An 18,684-nucleotide genomic window follows, 5' to 3' on the forward strand; every position below is an offset into this window, starting at 1 on the left:
GGACACTCTGTTGGACACCATGAAAGTTTGTAAGTTTGTTTGAGTCCCGCCGGGAAAATAGGAGTACTAAGGTTAAGATCACAGAATGCTTGTTATAAGGTGGTCCTGCTCGATAGCGATCTCTGGGCCCAACCTGAGAAGAGTCATAAACTCCTGTGATGTAGGGGAGGATGGCTCCAAAAAATCAGAGGGCAGCGATGCCACAGTGATCTGCAGCCTGGAGGCTTGTCCTCTAGAAGATGCAGCTGCAACTGTCTTGCTGCCAGGCTGTGTTCTCTGTTATCCACTACTGTCCCTCCCCTAGTAAGCACACATACAGGCACAGTACAGAAAACACGGAATCTTAACTGCACTGTTGGTGGTAATGTAAATGGTACTGCTATGTGGGAAAATAAAATGGAAGTTCCTTAACAAATTAATATAGAACAGGCCTGCTGCTGCTGCTAAGTGGCTTCAGTCGTGTCCAACTCTGTCCGACCCCATAGGCAGAAACCCACTAGGCTCCCCCGACCCTGGGATTCTCCAGGCAAGAACACTGGAGTGGGTTGCCATTTCCTTCTCCAATGCATGAAAGTGAAGAGCGAAAGTGAAGTCGCTCAGTCCTGCCCGACTCTTAGCAACCCCATGGACTGCAGCCTACCAGGCTTCTCCATTCATGGGATTTTCCAGGCAAGAGTACTGGAGTGGGGTGCCACTGCCTTCTCCATTAGAACAGGCCTACAGGCCTACAGTCAATCAAACCCATTTCTGACAGATATCCAAAGGAAAAGCAATCAGTTTTTCAGGGATATGTCCACAGTCCCATGAGTGTGACTGGATTTACAGTAGCCAAGGCATAGACATAGCCCAGATGTCTCTTGACGAAAGAATAGGTTACAAAAGTGTGGTATAGAAATATTTATTATATACTGTATATTCATGAACTATTTTTTCTCTGTATATAAATATAAAAATCAAGGATCCTGCATTTATGCCAGAATGAATGAACCTAGAGAACATTATGCCAAGTTAAATAAGCCTCACAAAGGAGGACAGACACTATGTGGATACTAGAATTGTCAAACTCATAGAGCCATCGAGTAATAAGGCTGTTACCAGGAGCCGGGTGGAAGGGGAAATGGGGCACTGGTAGTCAAAGAGTAGAGATTTTCAATTGTAAAATAAGTAAGGTCTGGGGATCTGAGGTACTGCATGCTGCCTGTAGTGTTTCTATATCCTTGAAATTCGCCCAGAGAGAAATAATACAGTGTACTCATAGGTGGATGTGTAACTTACTCGAGTATAATAATTATTCAGTGTACGAGTCTATGACATGATCACTTTGTACACAGTACATTTATACCATTTTTGTTAGTTACACCTTAGTAAGGCTGGGAAAGAAAAAGAGAGTTGGGGGGTGCTTTTCTCCTCTGAATGGTGCTCAGTCCGGGCTTCACGTTTCATTGATGACACATTTTGCATACACATGTGCCGGAGTCCAGCTCTAGCAGCCAGGGAATCAGCCTGAAGAGATGAGCAGTGTCGGCGGAGGATGATGCAGCCTCTGACTCAAGGTACGGGACTGCATGTTTATTTCAAGCTTCAGGTTCTCTTTTATACTTTGACAAAAGCATTAAGTCAGAAGTTTGGCATTTTCAGTTCCCCTCACCCAGATTTATTGTCTCCATAAAACATTGTTGCCCTTCAAACAGAGTTTCTGCTTCAGCAATTCTCTCAGAATCCTGTTTAACTTGTGATTACATTGTAACTCATGCTTATGTCTGGGCTGCATACCACATTCCTCAGTTTATTTCTTATCTTTCTAAATCCTGTTTGCCCCTAGCATCCTAAGCTCACTATCTCCTGAAATGGCTTCTAGCTGTTAATATCTCTGAAATTCTTAATCTCTATAAGCTATAGTAAAATATGCTAGCACTACAACATTCCTTAAATTTTTAGCTTCTAACTATTCTTAATTATTCCTAAACCCTAAATTCAGCAAACTTCCTTTGCCATAAACATTTCCCTCACAAATAGATCTCAGATGACAATCCTTCCCATGGCCTCAAGCTGTGGCCTACGTGCTCATCCTGGAACACTCTTTGTAAAGATCCTTGAACAAATGTCAATGGTTAACTTTATGGATTCTTCTCTGGGCACAACTGCACAAGGCTTTGTGCCTTCTCATCCTCCTCTCAAGGACAATAAGCACCTTAACATTCTTTTCAGTCAACTCAACCGAGGAAATGAAAAAACAGGTCAGAATCACAAGACCTAACTCCTTCATCCCGGGTCCATGCCTGTGGGACAAATAGAGGGGTTTGGGGCCGTGCCTCCATTTTGTCAGTAATGCCTAACGCGGCTCCCGACACACGTTTTGTACCCTCTGACCAGAGATTCCCCTTCAGGTAGTTTGTGTTGGTCCACAGCTCGAGAGTGTTTAAGATGCCCCAGTTGATTCCAGTCTGGATCCTCCACTGAGCATCAGGACTCTGAGTCTTCCCAGTCCTGAGGGCTCAGATCTGGGCTGAGGAGGGGATGCTCTGTTCTGAGTGGGGATGGATCAGGGCCTGCTGTGTGACCTGAAGGAGATTGCCTGGTCAGCAGAGGTGCCTCCTGCTGCTGTGTACATGAGGCCTCACCAGGAGGGGAGTGTGATCTGAGGGAAAGTGTGGGAATGTCCCATGGTGGTCTCTCTGCAGGTTTTGACTGTCCTGAGTCCCTCCTGAGACAGTGGCCACAGGGGACTGTCTGTTCCTCATGGTGAGGGCTTCGCTGTGTGTGGCTGGGGCTCAGGAAGAGGATGTGTTGACTCTAAGCATTAAACAGCATGTTTTCAACTTTGATAATAGACCTCTGAAGACTCGTGTTGCCTAGGAAGCCCTGAAGTTAAGGAAGAGGAAAGAAAAGGAGTGAGGCATGGCTCTTTCTCAGGTAAGGTCATATTTAGTCTGTCCTTCCTGAAATGCCCTTCTCTGGACTCGCTAATCATGTCTGACTCTGGAGTGTCCTGTGTGACTCCTGTACACGCACACTCACCTGGGGCCTTCCCTCAGGCCCTGTCGTCTCCACTTAGATCCCGTCTCCCCATGACCCGGTGACCTGGCCCTTGTGAGGAGGCTCCCCTGGGCACCATCCTGGGCCGGACTTCTCACCCATGGGTTGGAGACGGGGTCTCAGTGCTGTTGGGCAGCAGGGATTGCTTAGGGCCTATCTGGATGCGCTGTCTGCTGTCAACCAGGGTAAGGAAACTGCATGTGGAAGTCAGGTGTGTGCACAGTAGCTGGTCAAATCTGGGAATCAGATCAATTGAGCCTGTCCTTTCCCTTTTGTGTATCTTGACATCCTTGTGAATATACTTTACATATCCACAAAGAATTATGTCTGAGTACTGTGTTCTGTTCAGTTGGTTTATTTGTCTGTTTTTATACCAGTACCACCTCACCTTGATTACCTTGTAATAGTTGTTGAAATAGAAAGACCTCCATCTTCCTTCTTCAAGAGTTTTGCTGTTTGCTCTTTGAATAGTTCTATGAATTTCACCATGTTTTATTCTGCTTCTATAAAGATTGTCTTGGCAGTTTTGATAATGAATTAATTGGTTTATTGATCCTTTGGTTATTAAAGAATCTTTTTTCATATAGTATGTTTCTTTTGTAATCTTTATGATTTTTACTGATGAAACTTTGTCTTGTGGGAAAGAAGATAAATTTACTTCTTTTTCAATTTGGGGACCTTTGATTTCTTTTTCTCATCTAATTGCTCTAAGGGTTTCAGTGCTTTGTTGAACTGTAGTGCAGAGTGTGCATCCTTGCCTTCTTCTTGACCTCAGAGGAAAAGCTTTCATTCTTTCCCCATTGTTGTGCTGTTTTCATAATGGCATTTATTATGTTGATGTTGGTATAATGTATTGTTTGTAGTTTATTGAGTGTTCCATCTTGAAAGGTTGTCAAAGTTTTGTCGAATGGTTTTTTCCTTCATCGAGATGATCCTGTTTTTTTTTTTCCCCTTTAATCTGTTAATGTAGTGTGTCATATTAATTGATTTTTGTATGTTGACTTCTCCTTGCCTTATATGAATAAAATCCGTTTGGTTATGGTGTCAGATCTTTTTATTTATTTATTTAAATTATTTTAATTGAAAGATAATTGCTTTACAGAAGTTGTTGTTTTCTGCCAAATACCAACATGAATCAGCCATAGGTATACATATGTGCCCTCCCTCCCATCTTCCTCCCTATCCCACCCTTGTAGGTTGTTAAAGAGCCCCTGTTTGAGTTCCTTGAGTCAGTCAGCAAATTCGCATTGGCTCTCTACTTTTATATATGGTAATGTAAGTTTCCATGTTACTCTCTGCATACATCTCACTCACCCTCTCCTTCCTCCCCTCCCCCCCCCCCCCATCTGTTCTGTTTCCATTTCTCCAGATCTTTTAAATATGTGTTGAAGTTGGTTTGTAAGTATTTTAATTTTGCATCAGTATTTGTCAGGGGTATTGGTTTCTAGTTTTCCTTTCTTGTGTCTTTGGGAAATCAGCAAACTATTAGAATCATGCTTGCTCCATAGAATTACAGGATTAGTGGTAATTCTTTTGTAAATGTTTGGTAGAATTTGGTCCTGTATTTTTCTTAGAGGTTTCTGACTACTTTTTAAATCTCTCTAGTTATAATGGGCTTCCTTAGTGACTCAAATCATAAAGAAACTGCCTGCAGTGTAGGAGACCCAGGTTCCATCCCTGGGTTGGAAGATTCCCTGGAGAAAGGAATGGCTATCTAGTCCAGTATTCTTATCTGGAGAAATTCCATGGACAGAGGAGCCTTGTGGGCTACAATCCATGAGGTCACAAAGAGTCAGACATGACTGAGTGACTAACACTTTCACTTTCAACACTTATCAATTTTTTTATTTCTTAATAAGTAAAATAGTTTGTATGTTTCTGAGAATTTGCCAGTATCTCCTATATTCTGTCATTTATTGGCATTATTGGTCATAGTACTTCCTTATCTTTAGAAACTTTCTTTGACCTCAGTTGTATTCACTTCTGTTTCATATCTGTTTTTAGTTACTTGAATCTTTTTTTCTCTTTTCCTTAGTCTAGGTGGGGATTTTCCTACATAGTTTTTTCAAAACATCAACTCTTGGTTTGTTGATTTTTGTATTTTTCTACTTTCTGTTGTATCTCTGGTTTAATCTTTCTTATTTACATGTTTCCTTCTGCTAAACGAGTTTAGTTTGTTTTCCGTTTTTTGCTTCCTAAAGGTCTAAAAATAGATTTCAGATATCAGATCTTTTCTGTTTTTTACTGTAAGCATTTAACAGTTCAGACTTTCCTTTTAGTACAGTGCTCTCTGTGTGTTATAAATTTTGTAATGTTTTCTTTTCGTTTTCATCCATGTATTTAAAAATTTCCATGTGATTTTTTCTTAGACCCATTTGTGGTGTAAGAGTGAGCTGTTTAATGTCCACATTTGAGGAATTTTCTTTTTTTCTTGTGTTTATTTCATTGTTGTCAGGGAAGATACTTTCCTGCTATCAGTCTCTTAAGATGGTTAATTTTGGCCTAACATGTGGTCTCTGATAGAGAATGCTTCATGTGTCCTTGAGATACATGTGTTTTATGCTTTTGTTGGGCCATGTGGTCTGTACATGCCTGTTCAATGTTTGCTTCATTTTTCTGAGATATTTAATGTTAGATGTATATGTATATTTTACTTGTTACAGCTTTTTGGTAAATTGACCATTTTATCATTATACAATATTTATCTCGTTGCAGTTTTTTTTTTTTTTTTTTCCAGTTTATTTTGTCTGATATAACAGTCTCCCCTGCTCTCTGTAGGATGGACTGTCTTTTTCCATCCTTTCACTTTTCACCTTTCCATGTCCTCACAAACATGAGTACTACCTGTTTCACGTCTCTGACAAACTCTGTGTCTCTTGCCCTGGGATTTTCCTCCTGTTACTTCTGGTGGCCCCTGCTCATGTGCATCGTATTGTGGTGAAAGACAGGCCCCCAGGACTGCTCCTTTCATGCCACTGTAATTTCAGAAAGAATGTATTGAATGTTTCCTTCCTATCATGATGTTTCTTGACATAGTCTTGCTTAATAACTATATTTTTTTCCATATTCTTTTTTGCCATGATTTTTAATTCTCCAAGAAGTTTTTTTACTTTGCTATTGTGATACTTTTTTTTGTCATAATCTAATGACTCTTCTAATTTCAAATCACTGTTTTATTAATGGAAAAAAAAAGTAAAGAAAGTCTTTGGCTTCTGTTAATGCCTTGCTATGTAAATTTAAATGGATAAAATTTTATTTGTATCTTTGTATATGGTAATTTTATTATGAATTGAGTTCAAGTATTCTTTTTTTTTTTTTTTTACTGTTTTTACCTGTTTTCTCTTGGTAGCCTAGTATAGAATCCTGTTGACAAACTCAACTGAGTACAAAGGATACATTTTTATCATCTCAAAGGTGTTGAAATACATGTAAATAAAAGGATGATATAAAATTGTCCAAAAAATCTGTCAAAAGACAAATCCTCTCGTGTCAGTTAATTTTTTATAGATAAGCATGCATACATGTGCAAGTCTGTGGTTTAGATAGAAGACATCATGATTTAAAAACTACGTATCACCTTTTTTTTTTAAGTTGAAATTATGTTATCAGTATAATCTGTGGCCTTGGAATTTTCTAAACAATCCTGTTAGTGTTTTAAGTAGTAAATCACTAACAGTTGTGTTTCTGTATCCACGTCTATAATGACCTTTCATGCCAGTCCAAATTGTTCACCATGGACTTTTTTTTTTTCATATTAATACAATATTTATTTGTTTTCCTTCTGTCAAACCCTGAGCCCACCACTTTTCCCAGGCTGCCTGAGGAGTTACAGGAAAGGGAACATACAGGGCAGACAAAGGAGAAAGAACTATGGGAAGTGGAAACAGCTCCTTCATATCGTGAAGAAGATGAGCTAGACCACCATCAGGCAAAAGAGCCCCATGGCCTTTGAGGGCCAAGCCCATGGCGTAGAAGAGCTCCTGTTTGAGAGAAGGGTTCCTGGCATAACAGTGTTGAAGCTCCCGAACACAGTCCCACTTCCAGGCCTGGAGCCAGCCACCCTTGCTGTGGCAGCTCCAGCTTCAGGGAACTTGGCTGCTGTGTCAAAGTCCTTTGAAATGGCACTGGTTAGGAAGCTGAGGCTAGGAATAAGTGAGACGGTCGGGGGACCTGGGGCTGCCAAGCTGCTGTGGCTCTCATCGGTCAGTATCTCCAGTCCTTCACCACCACTGTGGACAGTGATCACTCAACAGGGAGGAGGTTCTCCTGATCAGGGAGGGGGTAGAGACTAATTTGGCGCAGGTGTCCATTTTCAAGGGATGAAGGCCCAAGGCCCGAGAGCTGCTCCCCTTGCAGAGAAGACAGACGGGCAGGGAGGAGGCTCACCTTGGACTTCTTTCAAGTTTTCTTTAGAAGCCCTCTGTCAAAGGACTTTTAATGTTCTCTGTATTACTTAACTGTTAGATGTTTAAGCTTCAGTTGCTGAGCCCAAGCTTTTGAGTTCAGGTGCTTCACGTAACATTTCTTACCTTCTTGACCTGAGTCGAGTTTCTCAGAGTGTCTGTGACACAGGTTTTCTTCTGTAAGGTGGGAACAGATCATTGTTTAATGAGCTATTACATTGATGACAGATTCTTGCCTGTAAAGTACTTATTTAATGTTTAGAGTAGTATTAGAGTAATTTAGAGCAACAGGAAGCCTTCAGACACTTTTGGTCCTTGCTGCTGTTATCAACATCATAACTGAAAATTTTGACCTTTCCATTAAAAGTGCCGTGGACTTCATCATCTCTGAAGACACCACTCATGCTGTACCTCATCTAGATAATGAATTGCATCACTGGGTAGAACATAATATCTGACACTTCTGTATAGCCACAACAGTTTTGAGCTTTATTTATTTCATGGATTTTGAACAATGATGAAAAATCCATATTAACTGGAGGATCTCATAAGGTCTTAGGGAAAAGCATAAAAAATTAAAATTAGAGATCCATAATTTCTCCAGATACCCCTGCATGGATCTGTTAGAACACATACTTGAACCAAGTCAATCCTTAGCCCTTACTACCCTTTCTCTTTTGCATGAAAATGAGAACTTTTCATGGCCCTTTTGGTGACGTGTGGTTTCATTTCAGGAACGACTGACCTGTGAGGATGTGGCCATCGAATTCACTCACGAGGAGTGGGTATTTCTGGATCCTGCTCAGAGGGCCTTATACAGGGACGTGATGCTGGAGACCTATAGGAACCTGCTATCTGTGGGTGAGGATGACTTCCTTCCCGAGCTGCCCTTGGGTATCTGCATTTTCCCTGTGTGCCCCCTTGGGAGGCCCTGATGTCTTTCATCTGAGAGTTCTGGTGACTGGGGCATGACACAGCTTCACAAGGTTAAACTGACCCTCTTCAGATGCTGTGTCTGTTTCATGTCATATCTGAGGTTGTCCCAGAGCTTTATCATGTACAAAGCTCACTGGCAAGTGTTAAAAAAAATACCAAAAAACCCGATTTCCTATTTTCTACCTTTTGACTTTTGGCTCAGTGTTTTAAAAAATCCACAGCACTTTAGATTTCTCTCTTCTGATAACGCTGAATATCTATTTGTTTGTTTTTGCTTGCTTGTTTACTTTTTTTTTTTGCTGTGCCATTCTGCATGTGGGATCTTAGTTCCCTGACGAAGGATGAAACCTGCACCCCCTGCATTGGAAATGCAGAGTCTAAACCACTGGATCACCAGGGGAGTCCCAGAATTTCTGTTTCTGATCTGAATAGTATTTCAACATTGGAGCAGGAGAAAAAGCTCTGGACAGTGGGGAGTGATGTAAAGGTAGCCAAAAATACAATGTATAAAGAAAAACGAGTATTTCAAAAGGGCTGTTTTTTTCTGTTTAGGAGTGGGACAAGTTGGTGGATTGGATCCTCTGTGGTTGTTACTTAGGAAAATGTAAGGAGAGTGGATAGAGAGATCGTCTTTTTGATCCTAGATCCTACGAGGGGAGCATATGTGAATCTCGCAGGCTCTTAGCTTGCCATCTGTAGGTTGAGAGCATGGTCACATCTCAAGATGCTGTGATGTCTGACGTTCATGTTGTATTATTTTTACTCTTGTACTGCCCTACCCAGTCTAGGAATGTGAACTGTTCCTGATGTTACATTCTCCTTACTTTGTATCCTTTTTCCTCTTAAATTTCTTTGAAATATATTCCTGAGGGTCTGAAATTTTATCTAGTTTCCTTGCTGTGATAATCCACCTATGTTTAATTGGCAACCTCTGGTGAGTCTCTTTGGAGTGGATTTACTAGGTAACAGAAAACTGTGATGGAGACACTATCCCTAATGTTATTTTCTTGCTCTGTACAAAGTCACCACTTGAAGCTATCCAGTAGAGTGGTCAGTATGTTCTAGGATTATGAGAGAGAAAGTATCACGAGAGCCCGATACATCTTTCCAGGTTATTTTATGGCTTTGGAGACTCTGTTAAGGGCACCGTGACAGTGTTGTTCATGTGTATCAAGGACCATATATTTTAGCCTCTGTAAATGGTATGGGAATTTATCTCAGGACAGCTTTGTCCAAGTTCACATTCTCATATCTATGAGGCTATTGGCTGCACTGTTGTTCTGGGCATTGTAGGTATTTTTTATTTTATCATTAAGTTCAAATTTCTGTATTACTCTTAATGTTTCTGTTTTGTATTTGCAATGCGTTGGATGGTTGATTGGGAAATGGTCCCTATGGTGGAACTGGTGATCAGTCCCTCTTAAAATTCTTGATATATTCTTTGTACTCATTTACTATCAGATGTATGACTTCCACATATTTTCTCTTTTACTGTTGATTGTCTTTTCAAACTCACTGCACTTTAATGCACAGTAGTTTATAATTTTGATATAGTTCAATTTATTGATATCTGGTTTTATTTTGTGGCCTGTGCTTTTGGTGTTATATCTGGTAAATCATTTGTGGGTCCAATTTCCAGAAACATTTCCTGTATGTTTACTTCCAGGAGTTTTATACATTTGGGACTTAGGTTTAGGTCTTTGAACCATTTTGAGTTCATTTTTGTCTATAGTGTAAGATAATGTTCCAAGTAAATTCTTTTGCTGGTGGGTATTCAGTTTGTCAACATGTCTTGTTTCATAGACTGCTTCCCCCATTTAGTAGTTTTTACACCCTTGCGAAACATCTTTTGAACATTTGCACAAGAGGTGTTTTTGTTTTTGTTTTAACCATTCTTTTTAGGTATGATGCTGCTGCTGCTGCTAAGTCGCTTCAGTCATGGGTGCCTCTGTGCAACCCCACAGACGGCAGCCCACCAGGCTCCTCTGTCCCTGGGATTCTCCAGGCAAAAACACTGGCATGGGTTGCCATTTCCTTCTCCAATGCATGCATGCATGTACACCAAGTCACTTCAGCCATGTCCGACTCTGTGCGACCCCATAGATGGCAGCCCACCAGGCTCCTCTGTCCCTGGGATTCTCCAGGCAAGCGTACTGGAGTGGGTTGCCATTTCCTTCTCCAGTTTTTAAGTATAGTTAATTTACAATGTTGTGTTTCAGGTATACAGCAGTTTACAAGATACTCAATATATTTCCCTGAGCCATTATATCGTAGGTTCTTGTTGTTTATCTGTTTTGTATATATATTAGTTTGTATATATTTAGACTCCTAATTTATCTCTCCCTTTCCTGCCCCCATCACCATCCTGTACTATCCCCTTTGGTAACCATAACTTTGTTTTTTATGCTGGTGAGTTTATTTTGTGAATAAGTTCATTTGTATCATTTATTTCAGTTCAACATATAATATCCCATGATATTTGTCTTTCTCTGTCTGATATCCATTAGAATAATCTCTAAGTCTGTCTATATTGCTGCAAAAGGCATTACTTCATTGTGTTTTATGCGGTGGAGGTGGCAACCCACTCCAGTGTTCTTGCCTGGAGAATTTCATGGACAGGGGAGTCTGGCAGGCTGCAGGCCATGGGGTCTTAAAGAGTTGGACACGGCTGAGCTACTTGCACTTCACAATATTCCCTTGTATATATGTACCACGTATTCTGTATCCCTTTGTCTGTCAGTGAACATTTAGGTTGCCGCCATGTTTTGGCTGGTATAAATAGTGCTGCTAACAACATTGGGGTGCATGTATCATTTTGAATTAGTTTTCATCCTTTCTGGATACATGCCCAGGATTGGAATTGCTGGTTCATGTGATAGCTCTATTTTTAGTTCTTTATGGAACCTCCATGCTATTCTCCAAAATGGCAGTACCAATTTATGTTCCTTCCAACAGTGTAGGAGGGTTCTGTTTTCTCCACACCCTCTCAAGCATTTATTGTTTGTAGACTTTTTGATGGTGGTCATTCTGACCAGCGTGAGGTGATACATTTTTGTAGTTTTGATTTGCATTTTTCTCATAAGTAGAGACGTCAAACATCTTTTCAGGTGACTGTTGGCCATCTGTTTCTCTCCTTTGGAGAAATATCTGTTTTGATCTTCTGCCCAGTTTTTGATTGGGTTATTTGTTTGTTTTGATATCAAGCTGTATGAACTGTTTGTATATTTTGGAAATAAATCCCTTATAGGTATCATTATTTGCATATATAGTCTGCTAGTCCAAAAGTTGAATTTTTGTTCTTTTTTTGGTTTCCTTTGCTTTGCAAAAAGGTTTTAAATTTAATTAGGTCTCATTTGTTTGATTTTGCTTTTATTACCATGACTCTAAGAGATAGATCCAAAAAAAATTTGCTGACATTTATGTCAGTGTTTTGCATTTGTTTTCCACTATGAATTTTATAGTATCTGGCCTTGCATTTAGATGTTTAACACATTTTGAGTTTATTTTTGTATGTGGTGTTAGAGAATGTTGTAATCTCATTCTTTTTCATGTAACTATCCATTTATGCCAGCATCACTTATTGAAGAGACTTCTTCATTCTATATTCTTTCCTCCTTTGTTACAGAATAATTGACACTAAGTAAATTAGTTTATTTCTGGGTTTTCTATCCTGTTCTACCGATCTGTGTTTCTGTTTTGTGCCATCATCATACCACTTTCCTAGTGGCTCAGACGGTAAAGCCATCTGTCTACAATGCAGGAGACCCAGGTCCAGGTTCAGTCCCTGGGTCAGGAAGATCTGCTGGAGAAGGAGATGGCAACCCACTTCAGTATTCTTACCTGGAGAACCCCATGGAGAGAGGAACCTGGTAGGCTACAGTCGATGGGATCACAAAGAGTTGGACACGACTGAGTGACTTCACTTTCACTTTGTTGACTGTCGGTTTGTAGCATAGTCTGAACTCAGGGAACATGATTCCTCCAGCTCTGTTCTTTGTCAAGATCATTTTAGATATCAAAGTCTTTTGTATTTTGGTACAAATTAAGTTTTTCTTTGTTTTATGAAATATGTCATTGTTAATTTGATAAGGGTTGCACTGAAAATGTTGATTGCCTTGGATAGTATGGTCATTTTGACAGTGCTACTTCTTATGTATATGTTTGTGCCATCTGTTTGTGTCATCTTTGGTATCAGTCATCAGCATCTTATAGTTTTATGAGTACAGTTCTTTTGACTTCTTAGGTAGGTTTATTCCTTAGAATTTTATTCTTTTCTATGAAATGGTGAATGGGATTGTTTGATTAATTTCACTTTCTGATATATCATTATTAGTGTATAGAAATGCAGCAGTTTTCTATATATTTTGTATCCAGCAAGTTGACTCATTGATGAGGTCTAGTAGTCATCTGGTGGCATCTTTGGGATTTTCTGTCGGTGGCATCATAGTGACAGTTTTACTTCTTTTTAAATTTTTTTAACTTGAATTCCTTTTGTTTCTTTTTCTTTTCTGATTGTTGTGGCTAGGACTTCCAAAAATATGTTCAATAAAAGTGGCAATAGTGAACATTCTTGTCTTATTCATGTTGTTAAGGGGAATACTTTCAGTGTTTCCCTGTTGAGTATGATGTTAGCTGTGTGTTTGACACATACAGTCTTAATTATGTTGAGGTGGGGTCCATCTGTGCTGACTTTCTAAAGGGTTTTTATCATAAATGGCACTTGAATTTTGTCAGAACCTTTTCTGCATCTATTGATGATCATATGGTTTTTAGTCTTCAACTGTTAATGTGGTGTATCATAGTGATTAACTTGTGGATACTGAGAAATCTTGCATCCCTGCAATAAATCCCACTTGATCATGGTATGATCCTTTTGTGTATTAGTAACTGTTTGAATCTGCTCTTTTGAACTCAGGGAAGGTCTAGGAGAATAAAGCCTTTTTCTATGAAAAAGAGTTGGGTGCCTCAGAAAGGCTTTTGTAACTGGGAAGGTCTTCCAGAGTCAGTTTCAGTCCCTCCTTTTCTTTGATACTCCTCAATCTTGAGATGAACATGTGTGGAAGAAGAAATGAAATAAATGTCCAATAGAGAGGTTAATCATACTTGACAGAGGAACCCAGATTTAGATAGCCTTTTCCTGGATTTTCCTTCTGATTTCTGCTACTAAGATTCTTACACAATATCCTGGAATATTGTGTATGTTTTTCTTGAATATAAGCATTCCATTGTAACTTACAAAATTCACAGTTGGATACATTCCATTGTAAATAGTATAACAGGTATTATCCTGCTTTCTCCATATATCACAGTCATTTTTAAAAATTTCTCTGTTTCTGTCCCATACCCATAGTATAATGCCCATAAACTTGCTGAACCAGTTCTTTTCTTTTAAGGTCAGTATATTAGTTTGTGCTCTCAGTTATTTTCCCAAAGACATGCAGTCACAAGCTGATATCTGACATAAACCTGTGTACCCTATGCTCCACGCAGGCCCTTTCTTTGTCCTGACCATTTGTCACAGAGTACCTTGATATGGATGGAAACATTGTTCTTACCTATCACATCCCTCCATGTTCTACATACTCTCACTGTAAAGATAATATCTGGTCATTTATTGAACAAGTTTCTCAGGACATGACCTAAATCACTCTGTGCATCCATGATAACTCACAACCCATTTTGAGATGGGATGGTTGAATAATAGTTAAACAGACTACTTCTGACTTGTATCTTCCTTGACATTTTCTTTCTTAGTTCTTTGTATGTTTTTTTTTTTTTTTTCTTTTTTAAAATATTTTCTAGTCTATTCATTTTGTGGGTCGTCATGTTTACAAATAAGTTTTCTCAGTCTGTAGGTTCAGATTCATATCCTGGTTCTCTTACCACTTAGTGCGCCAATTGGGTGTGTTTCCTGCTCTGATTAGAGAAAAACATGTTATTTTACCTCAAGCCTTTTAAAGCAAATTAGTGCTGTCAGTAGTACATGTTTTATAGTAAATACTCAAAATGTATTTTTGTTTAAAAACGGTAATATCTATATTCTGTCATGTTCTTTATGATACGACTTTATCTATATTTTATCTTTTTAAATTTTTATTTATTTTTTAATCGAAGGATAATGGCTTTACAGAATTTTGTTTTCTGTCAAACCTCAACTACATTATATCTTGTATGCTTTTCACTTGCAACATTTTTCAGCAATATTGTGTCTAATCCTAGTCAATAAATACACAAAGCACTCTTTATTATATTTTGGTGCCATTAAACTAGGTAATTAAGAATAGTGCATGGCTAGACATCAGTCTTCCTTGATGGCTCAGTGGTAAAGAATTCACCTGCTAATGCAGAAGATGCAGGTTTGATCCCTGAGTCAGGAAGATCCCGTGGAGAAGGAAATGGCAACCCACTCCACTATTCTTGCCTGGGAAATCCCATGGACAGAGGAGTCCAGTGAGCTATAGTCCATGGGTCGCAAAGAGTCAAACACGACTGAGCGACTGAACAACAACAACATAGGTAGGGATTGCTTTGTTTATTGGCTGTAAGAAAACTGGTGAATATTTTACGTCTTAATTTATGTATCATTTACAGATGATGGTCTTTTAGCGTGTATTCTGCAATACAGCTGACACATAACTACTTGTTAACATTGTAAAATGCCTTTTCTTTTTGGGTATGTAGTTCTATAGCAGATTTAGAAAACTACGTTGTTTCCAAAAAATGGTTTTAGTCATATTCTTCATTTTCTCATTTGTTTTTAATTGTAAACAACCAATTATGAATAGTTATTAATTGGGTAAGCTTCAATTAGAATTATTTACTGTTATAATATATAATATTGTGTTTAGAATTTATTTATGTATAGTAAGTATGGAGAATACAGTGATAGTGTAATATTTTTCTTTTCAATTTGAGACAACTATTGATTGATACCTTCCTAAGGGTCCTGGTAGAAAAATACTCTGTTTTTGAGAGTTGGCGTAAGATTGTCCAATGTGAGTGTGTTTGGCATATGGTTTTTAAAACTAGGCTACCTTAACGGTGAATTTATACTATGCTTTCTTAAGTTAAGAATTCTATTCCTTTAGTGTTTCTAAAACTTAAGGTCATCATTGTGGTGTTTCATAACTTGGCACAAGTATTACTTTTGGTATAATATATATTCAACATGAAACATTTATTTTTGAATTATTGTGAGCAGGATACCTATGATTCTTTTTATCTTGTAGATATCTCTCCTACACATGTGATTAAGCATTTACAACTGGAAGCGAACAGTGATAAACTAGAAACATTCCAAACATTGATGCTGGGAAGACCTGAAAGCTGTGAAATCAAACATTTTCATCTTTGGCAAAGTGAGGAAAATATGTGTGACTTTGAGTGTCAGGGGAGAGATGACAGAAGCAATTACAAAGGGACATCTGTAAGCCTTAATGGAAATGTGCCTGATGGAAGAGATTTGCATGATAGAAAGGATGCAGGAATCAAGCCCTTTGGAAACAGGTTTGGATTTAACTTTCAAGATAAACTGCAGATATTTCAAACTGGCAGGATAATTTCTGAATATAATGAAGTTGAGAGGTCTGTCAACAACAGTTTCTTATTTAAACCACTTCAAAGAATTCCTCCTTGTGTCCAAACCAGTGTTTCTAATATATATGGGAATGATTTTATGAATCCTTCAGTAATAACACAAGAACTCAAAGCACACAAGGAAAATCCTTACAAATGTGATGAGTGTGGCAAGGCTTTTAGTCACAGCTCACACCTCAGGAGACATAAGAAAATTCATACAGGAAATAAATTATTTAAATGTGATATATGTGGCAAAGTCTTCAGCAGAAATTCAAACCTTGCTGTTCATCAGACAGTTCATACTGACGAGAAACCTTACAAATGTGATGAGTGTGGCAAGGCCTTTCGTGTAAAGTCATCACTTCTAAGTCATCAGACAGTCCATACTGGTGAGAAACCTTACAAATGTAATGACTGTGGCAAGGCCTTTCGTATAAAGTCATCACTTTTAAGTCATCAGACAATTCATACTGGCGAGAAACCTTACAAATGTGATGAGTGTGGCAAGGCCTTTCGTGTAAAGTCATCACTTTTAAGTCATAAGACAATTCATACTGGCGAGAAACCTTACAAATGTGATGAGTGTGGCAAGGCCTTTCATGTAAAGTCAATCCTTTTAAGTCATCAGACAGTCCATACTGGAGAGAAACTTTACAAATGTGATGAGTGTGGCAAGGCCTTTCGTGTAAAGTCATCACTTCTAAGTCATCAGACAGTCCATACTGGTGAGAAACCTTACAAATGTAATGACTGTGGCAAGGCCTTTCGTGTAAAGTCATCACTTTTAAGTCATCAGATAATTCATACTGGCGAGAAACCTTACAAATGTGATGAGTGTGGCAAGGCCTTTCATGTAAAGTCAATCCTTTTAAGTCATCAGACAGTTCATACTGGAGAGAAACTTTACAAATGTGATGAGTGTGGCAAGGCCTTTCGTGTAAAGTTATCACTTTTAAGTCATCAGACACTCCATACTGGTCAGAAACCTTACAAATGTGATGAGTGTGGCAAGGCCTTTCCTGTAAAGTCAACCCTTTCAAAGCATCAGGCAATTCATACTGGTGAGAAACCTTACAAATGTGATGAGTGTGGCAAGGCCTTTCCTGTAAAGTCAACCCTTTTAAGGCATCAGACAGTTCATAGTGGTGAGAAACCTTACAAATGTGATGAATGCGGCAAGGCCTTTCCTATAAAGTCAACCCTTTCGCAGCATCAGACAATTCATACTGGTGAGAAACCTTACAAATGTGATGAGTGTGGCAAGGCCTTTCGTTTAAAGTCAGTCCTTTTAAAGCATCAGACAATTCATACTGGACAGAAACCTTACAAATGTGACGAGTGTGGCAAGGCCTTTCGTGTAAAGTCAACCGTTTTAAGTCATCAGGCAGTTCATACTGGTGAGAAACCTTACAAATGTGATGAGTGTGGAAGAGTCTTCCGTAAAAAACCACAGCTTCAACGTCACTGCAGAATTCATACTGGAGAGAGACCTTTTAGATGTAATGAATGTGGCAAGTTCTTCAGTCAAAATTCACACCTTAAAAGACATCGGAGAATACATATAGAGAAACCTTTCAAATGTTTTGAGTGTGGAAAATCCTTTACTCAGGTCACAGCACTCACTAAACATCAGAAAATCCATACATAAGAGAAACTTATGTGAATGTGGTATATAGTAGAAGTCTTCAAACTTCAAAGTTGAAAATGCACACCCTACTGTTGGTCAGAGAATTCATACTACTGAGAAACCATACAAATATCGTGAGTGTGACGACGTCTTAGGCTTCATGAGAAAATTCATACTGCTTAGAAGCCAGATATATATGTATTGATTAGTCAGGTCTTTAGAACATGAATTCATTCTAGAAAGATTACTCACTGATTTCATAAATGTTAAAAAAAGAAAGAAAACCCTATCCTCACATCTCACATCTCACCAGTAGTATCAGAGTATGTATCCTGGAGAAAACACACAGCAATGGAGCCATACTTCCCAGACTCAGTGGTTGTGGCAAATCCTTTACCTTTTTCACTCTATGTATTCTCTGATGACTTTAGTTCAGGTACTCAGCAACTGCAGTAAGTCCAGATTTGAAGAGAAGCTACAGAGATCTTTTTGTGTAAAAGAAACCCGAATTCTAACTCAGCAAAGATGATTCTTTGGGACAGTAGTCCACCATTTTTTGGTCTCCTGGCTTTCTGAATAAAGTCACTATTCCTTACCCAACAAGTAGTCTCTCAGTTTATTGGCCTGTTGTGTGCTGAGCTCTATGAGCTTGGCTTTGGTAATACATTGATCAAATGCATTTGCCATATGCGTTTCATGATGGTCTCTGGGAAGGAATCAATGAGATGAAGGGGCTGACTTCATTAGATACAATTCATTCACATCCACGTTTCCTGGAAAAACACACAGCCTGAATTACAAAATTCAATAGTGTGTGTGAATTAGCAACAGGGAGGGCAGAAAATAATGTAAAACTAGGACATGACTCCTCATGGTCAGTAGGATCAGGAAGCCCTTCCGTACATAGTCCAGCCTATTATAAAACATAATGTTCTACCAACTGACCTTGAACAGATTAGGCAAGATGTTAAAAGGACTGGGCTTTTTGTAGGAGAGGGACAGTTACCAGGGACTGATGGTGTGCTAGGAACAATGCATAGGAAAAGGGTCATGTTCTCCATTGGATAGAAATAACTGTTGTATATATGATTAAAGAAGAGTTAC

The 18,684-nt window shown here is 38.9% G+C and overlaps 2 protein-coding genes and 1 pseudogene across 2 annotated transcripts in view; 2 read left to right on the forward strand and 1 right to left on the reverse strand.

Annotated features, from left to right (window-relative positions):
- The first annotated feature begins 1,418 nt into the window (after positions 1 to 1,418).
- Positions 1,419 to 17,504, forward strand: LOC109571942 (zinc finger protein 665-like). Its single transcript, XM_019978471.2, is given in 5 exon segments — positions 1,419 to 1,553; positions 2,832 to 2,913; positions 8,174 to 8,300; positions 15,605 to 17,247; positions 17,250 to 17,504. Coding segments are annotated over 4 exon segments (1,824 nt in total). The 5' UTR covers positions 1,419 to 1,553; positions 2,832 to 2,898; the 3' UTR covers positions 17,289 to 17,504.
- The window catches only part of LOC109571940 (zinc finger protein 665-like), a 348,725-nt gene continuing 331,533 nt past the window's right edge, over positions 1,493 to 18,684 (forward strand). The window contains exon 1 of the mRNA XM_070771587.1: positions 1,493 to 1,553. The gene's annotated coding sequence lies outside the window, so the exon portion shown is untranslated. The remainder of the gene's footprint in view (positions 1,554 to 18,684) is intronic.
- LOC139177256 (ATP synthase F(0) complex subunit C2, mitochondrial pseudogene) lies at positions 6,950 to 7,346 on the reverse strand (annotated as a pseudogene).

Source organism: Bos indicus, chromosome 18 (genome assembly GCF_029378745.1).
Source record: "Bos indicus isolate NIAB-ARS_2022 breed Sahiwal x Tharparkar chromosome 18, NIAB-ARS_B.indTharparkar_mat_pri_1.0, whole genome shotgun sequence".
Lineage (NCBI taxonomy): Eukaryota > Metazoa > Chordata > Mammalia > Artiodactyla > Bovidae > Bos > Bos indicus.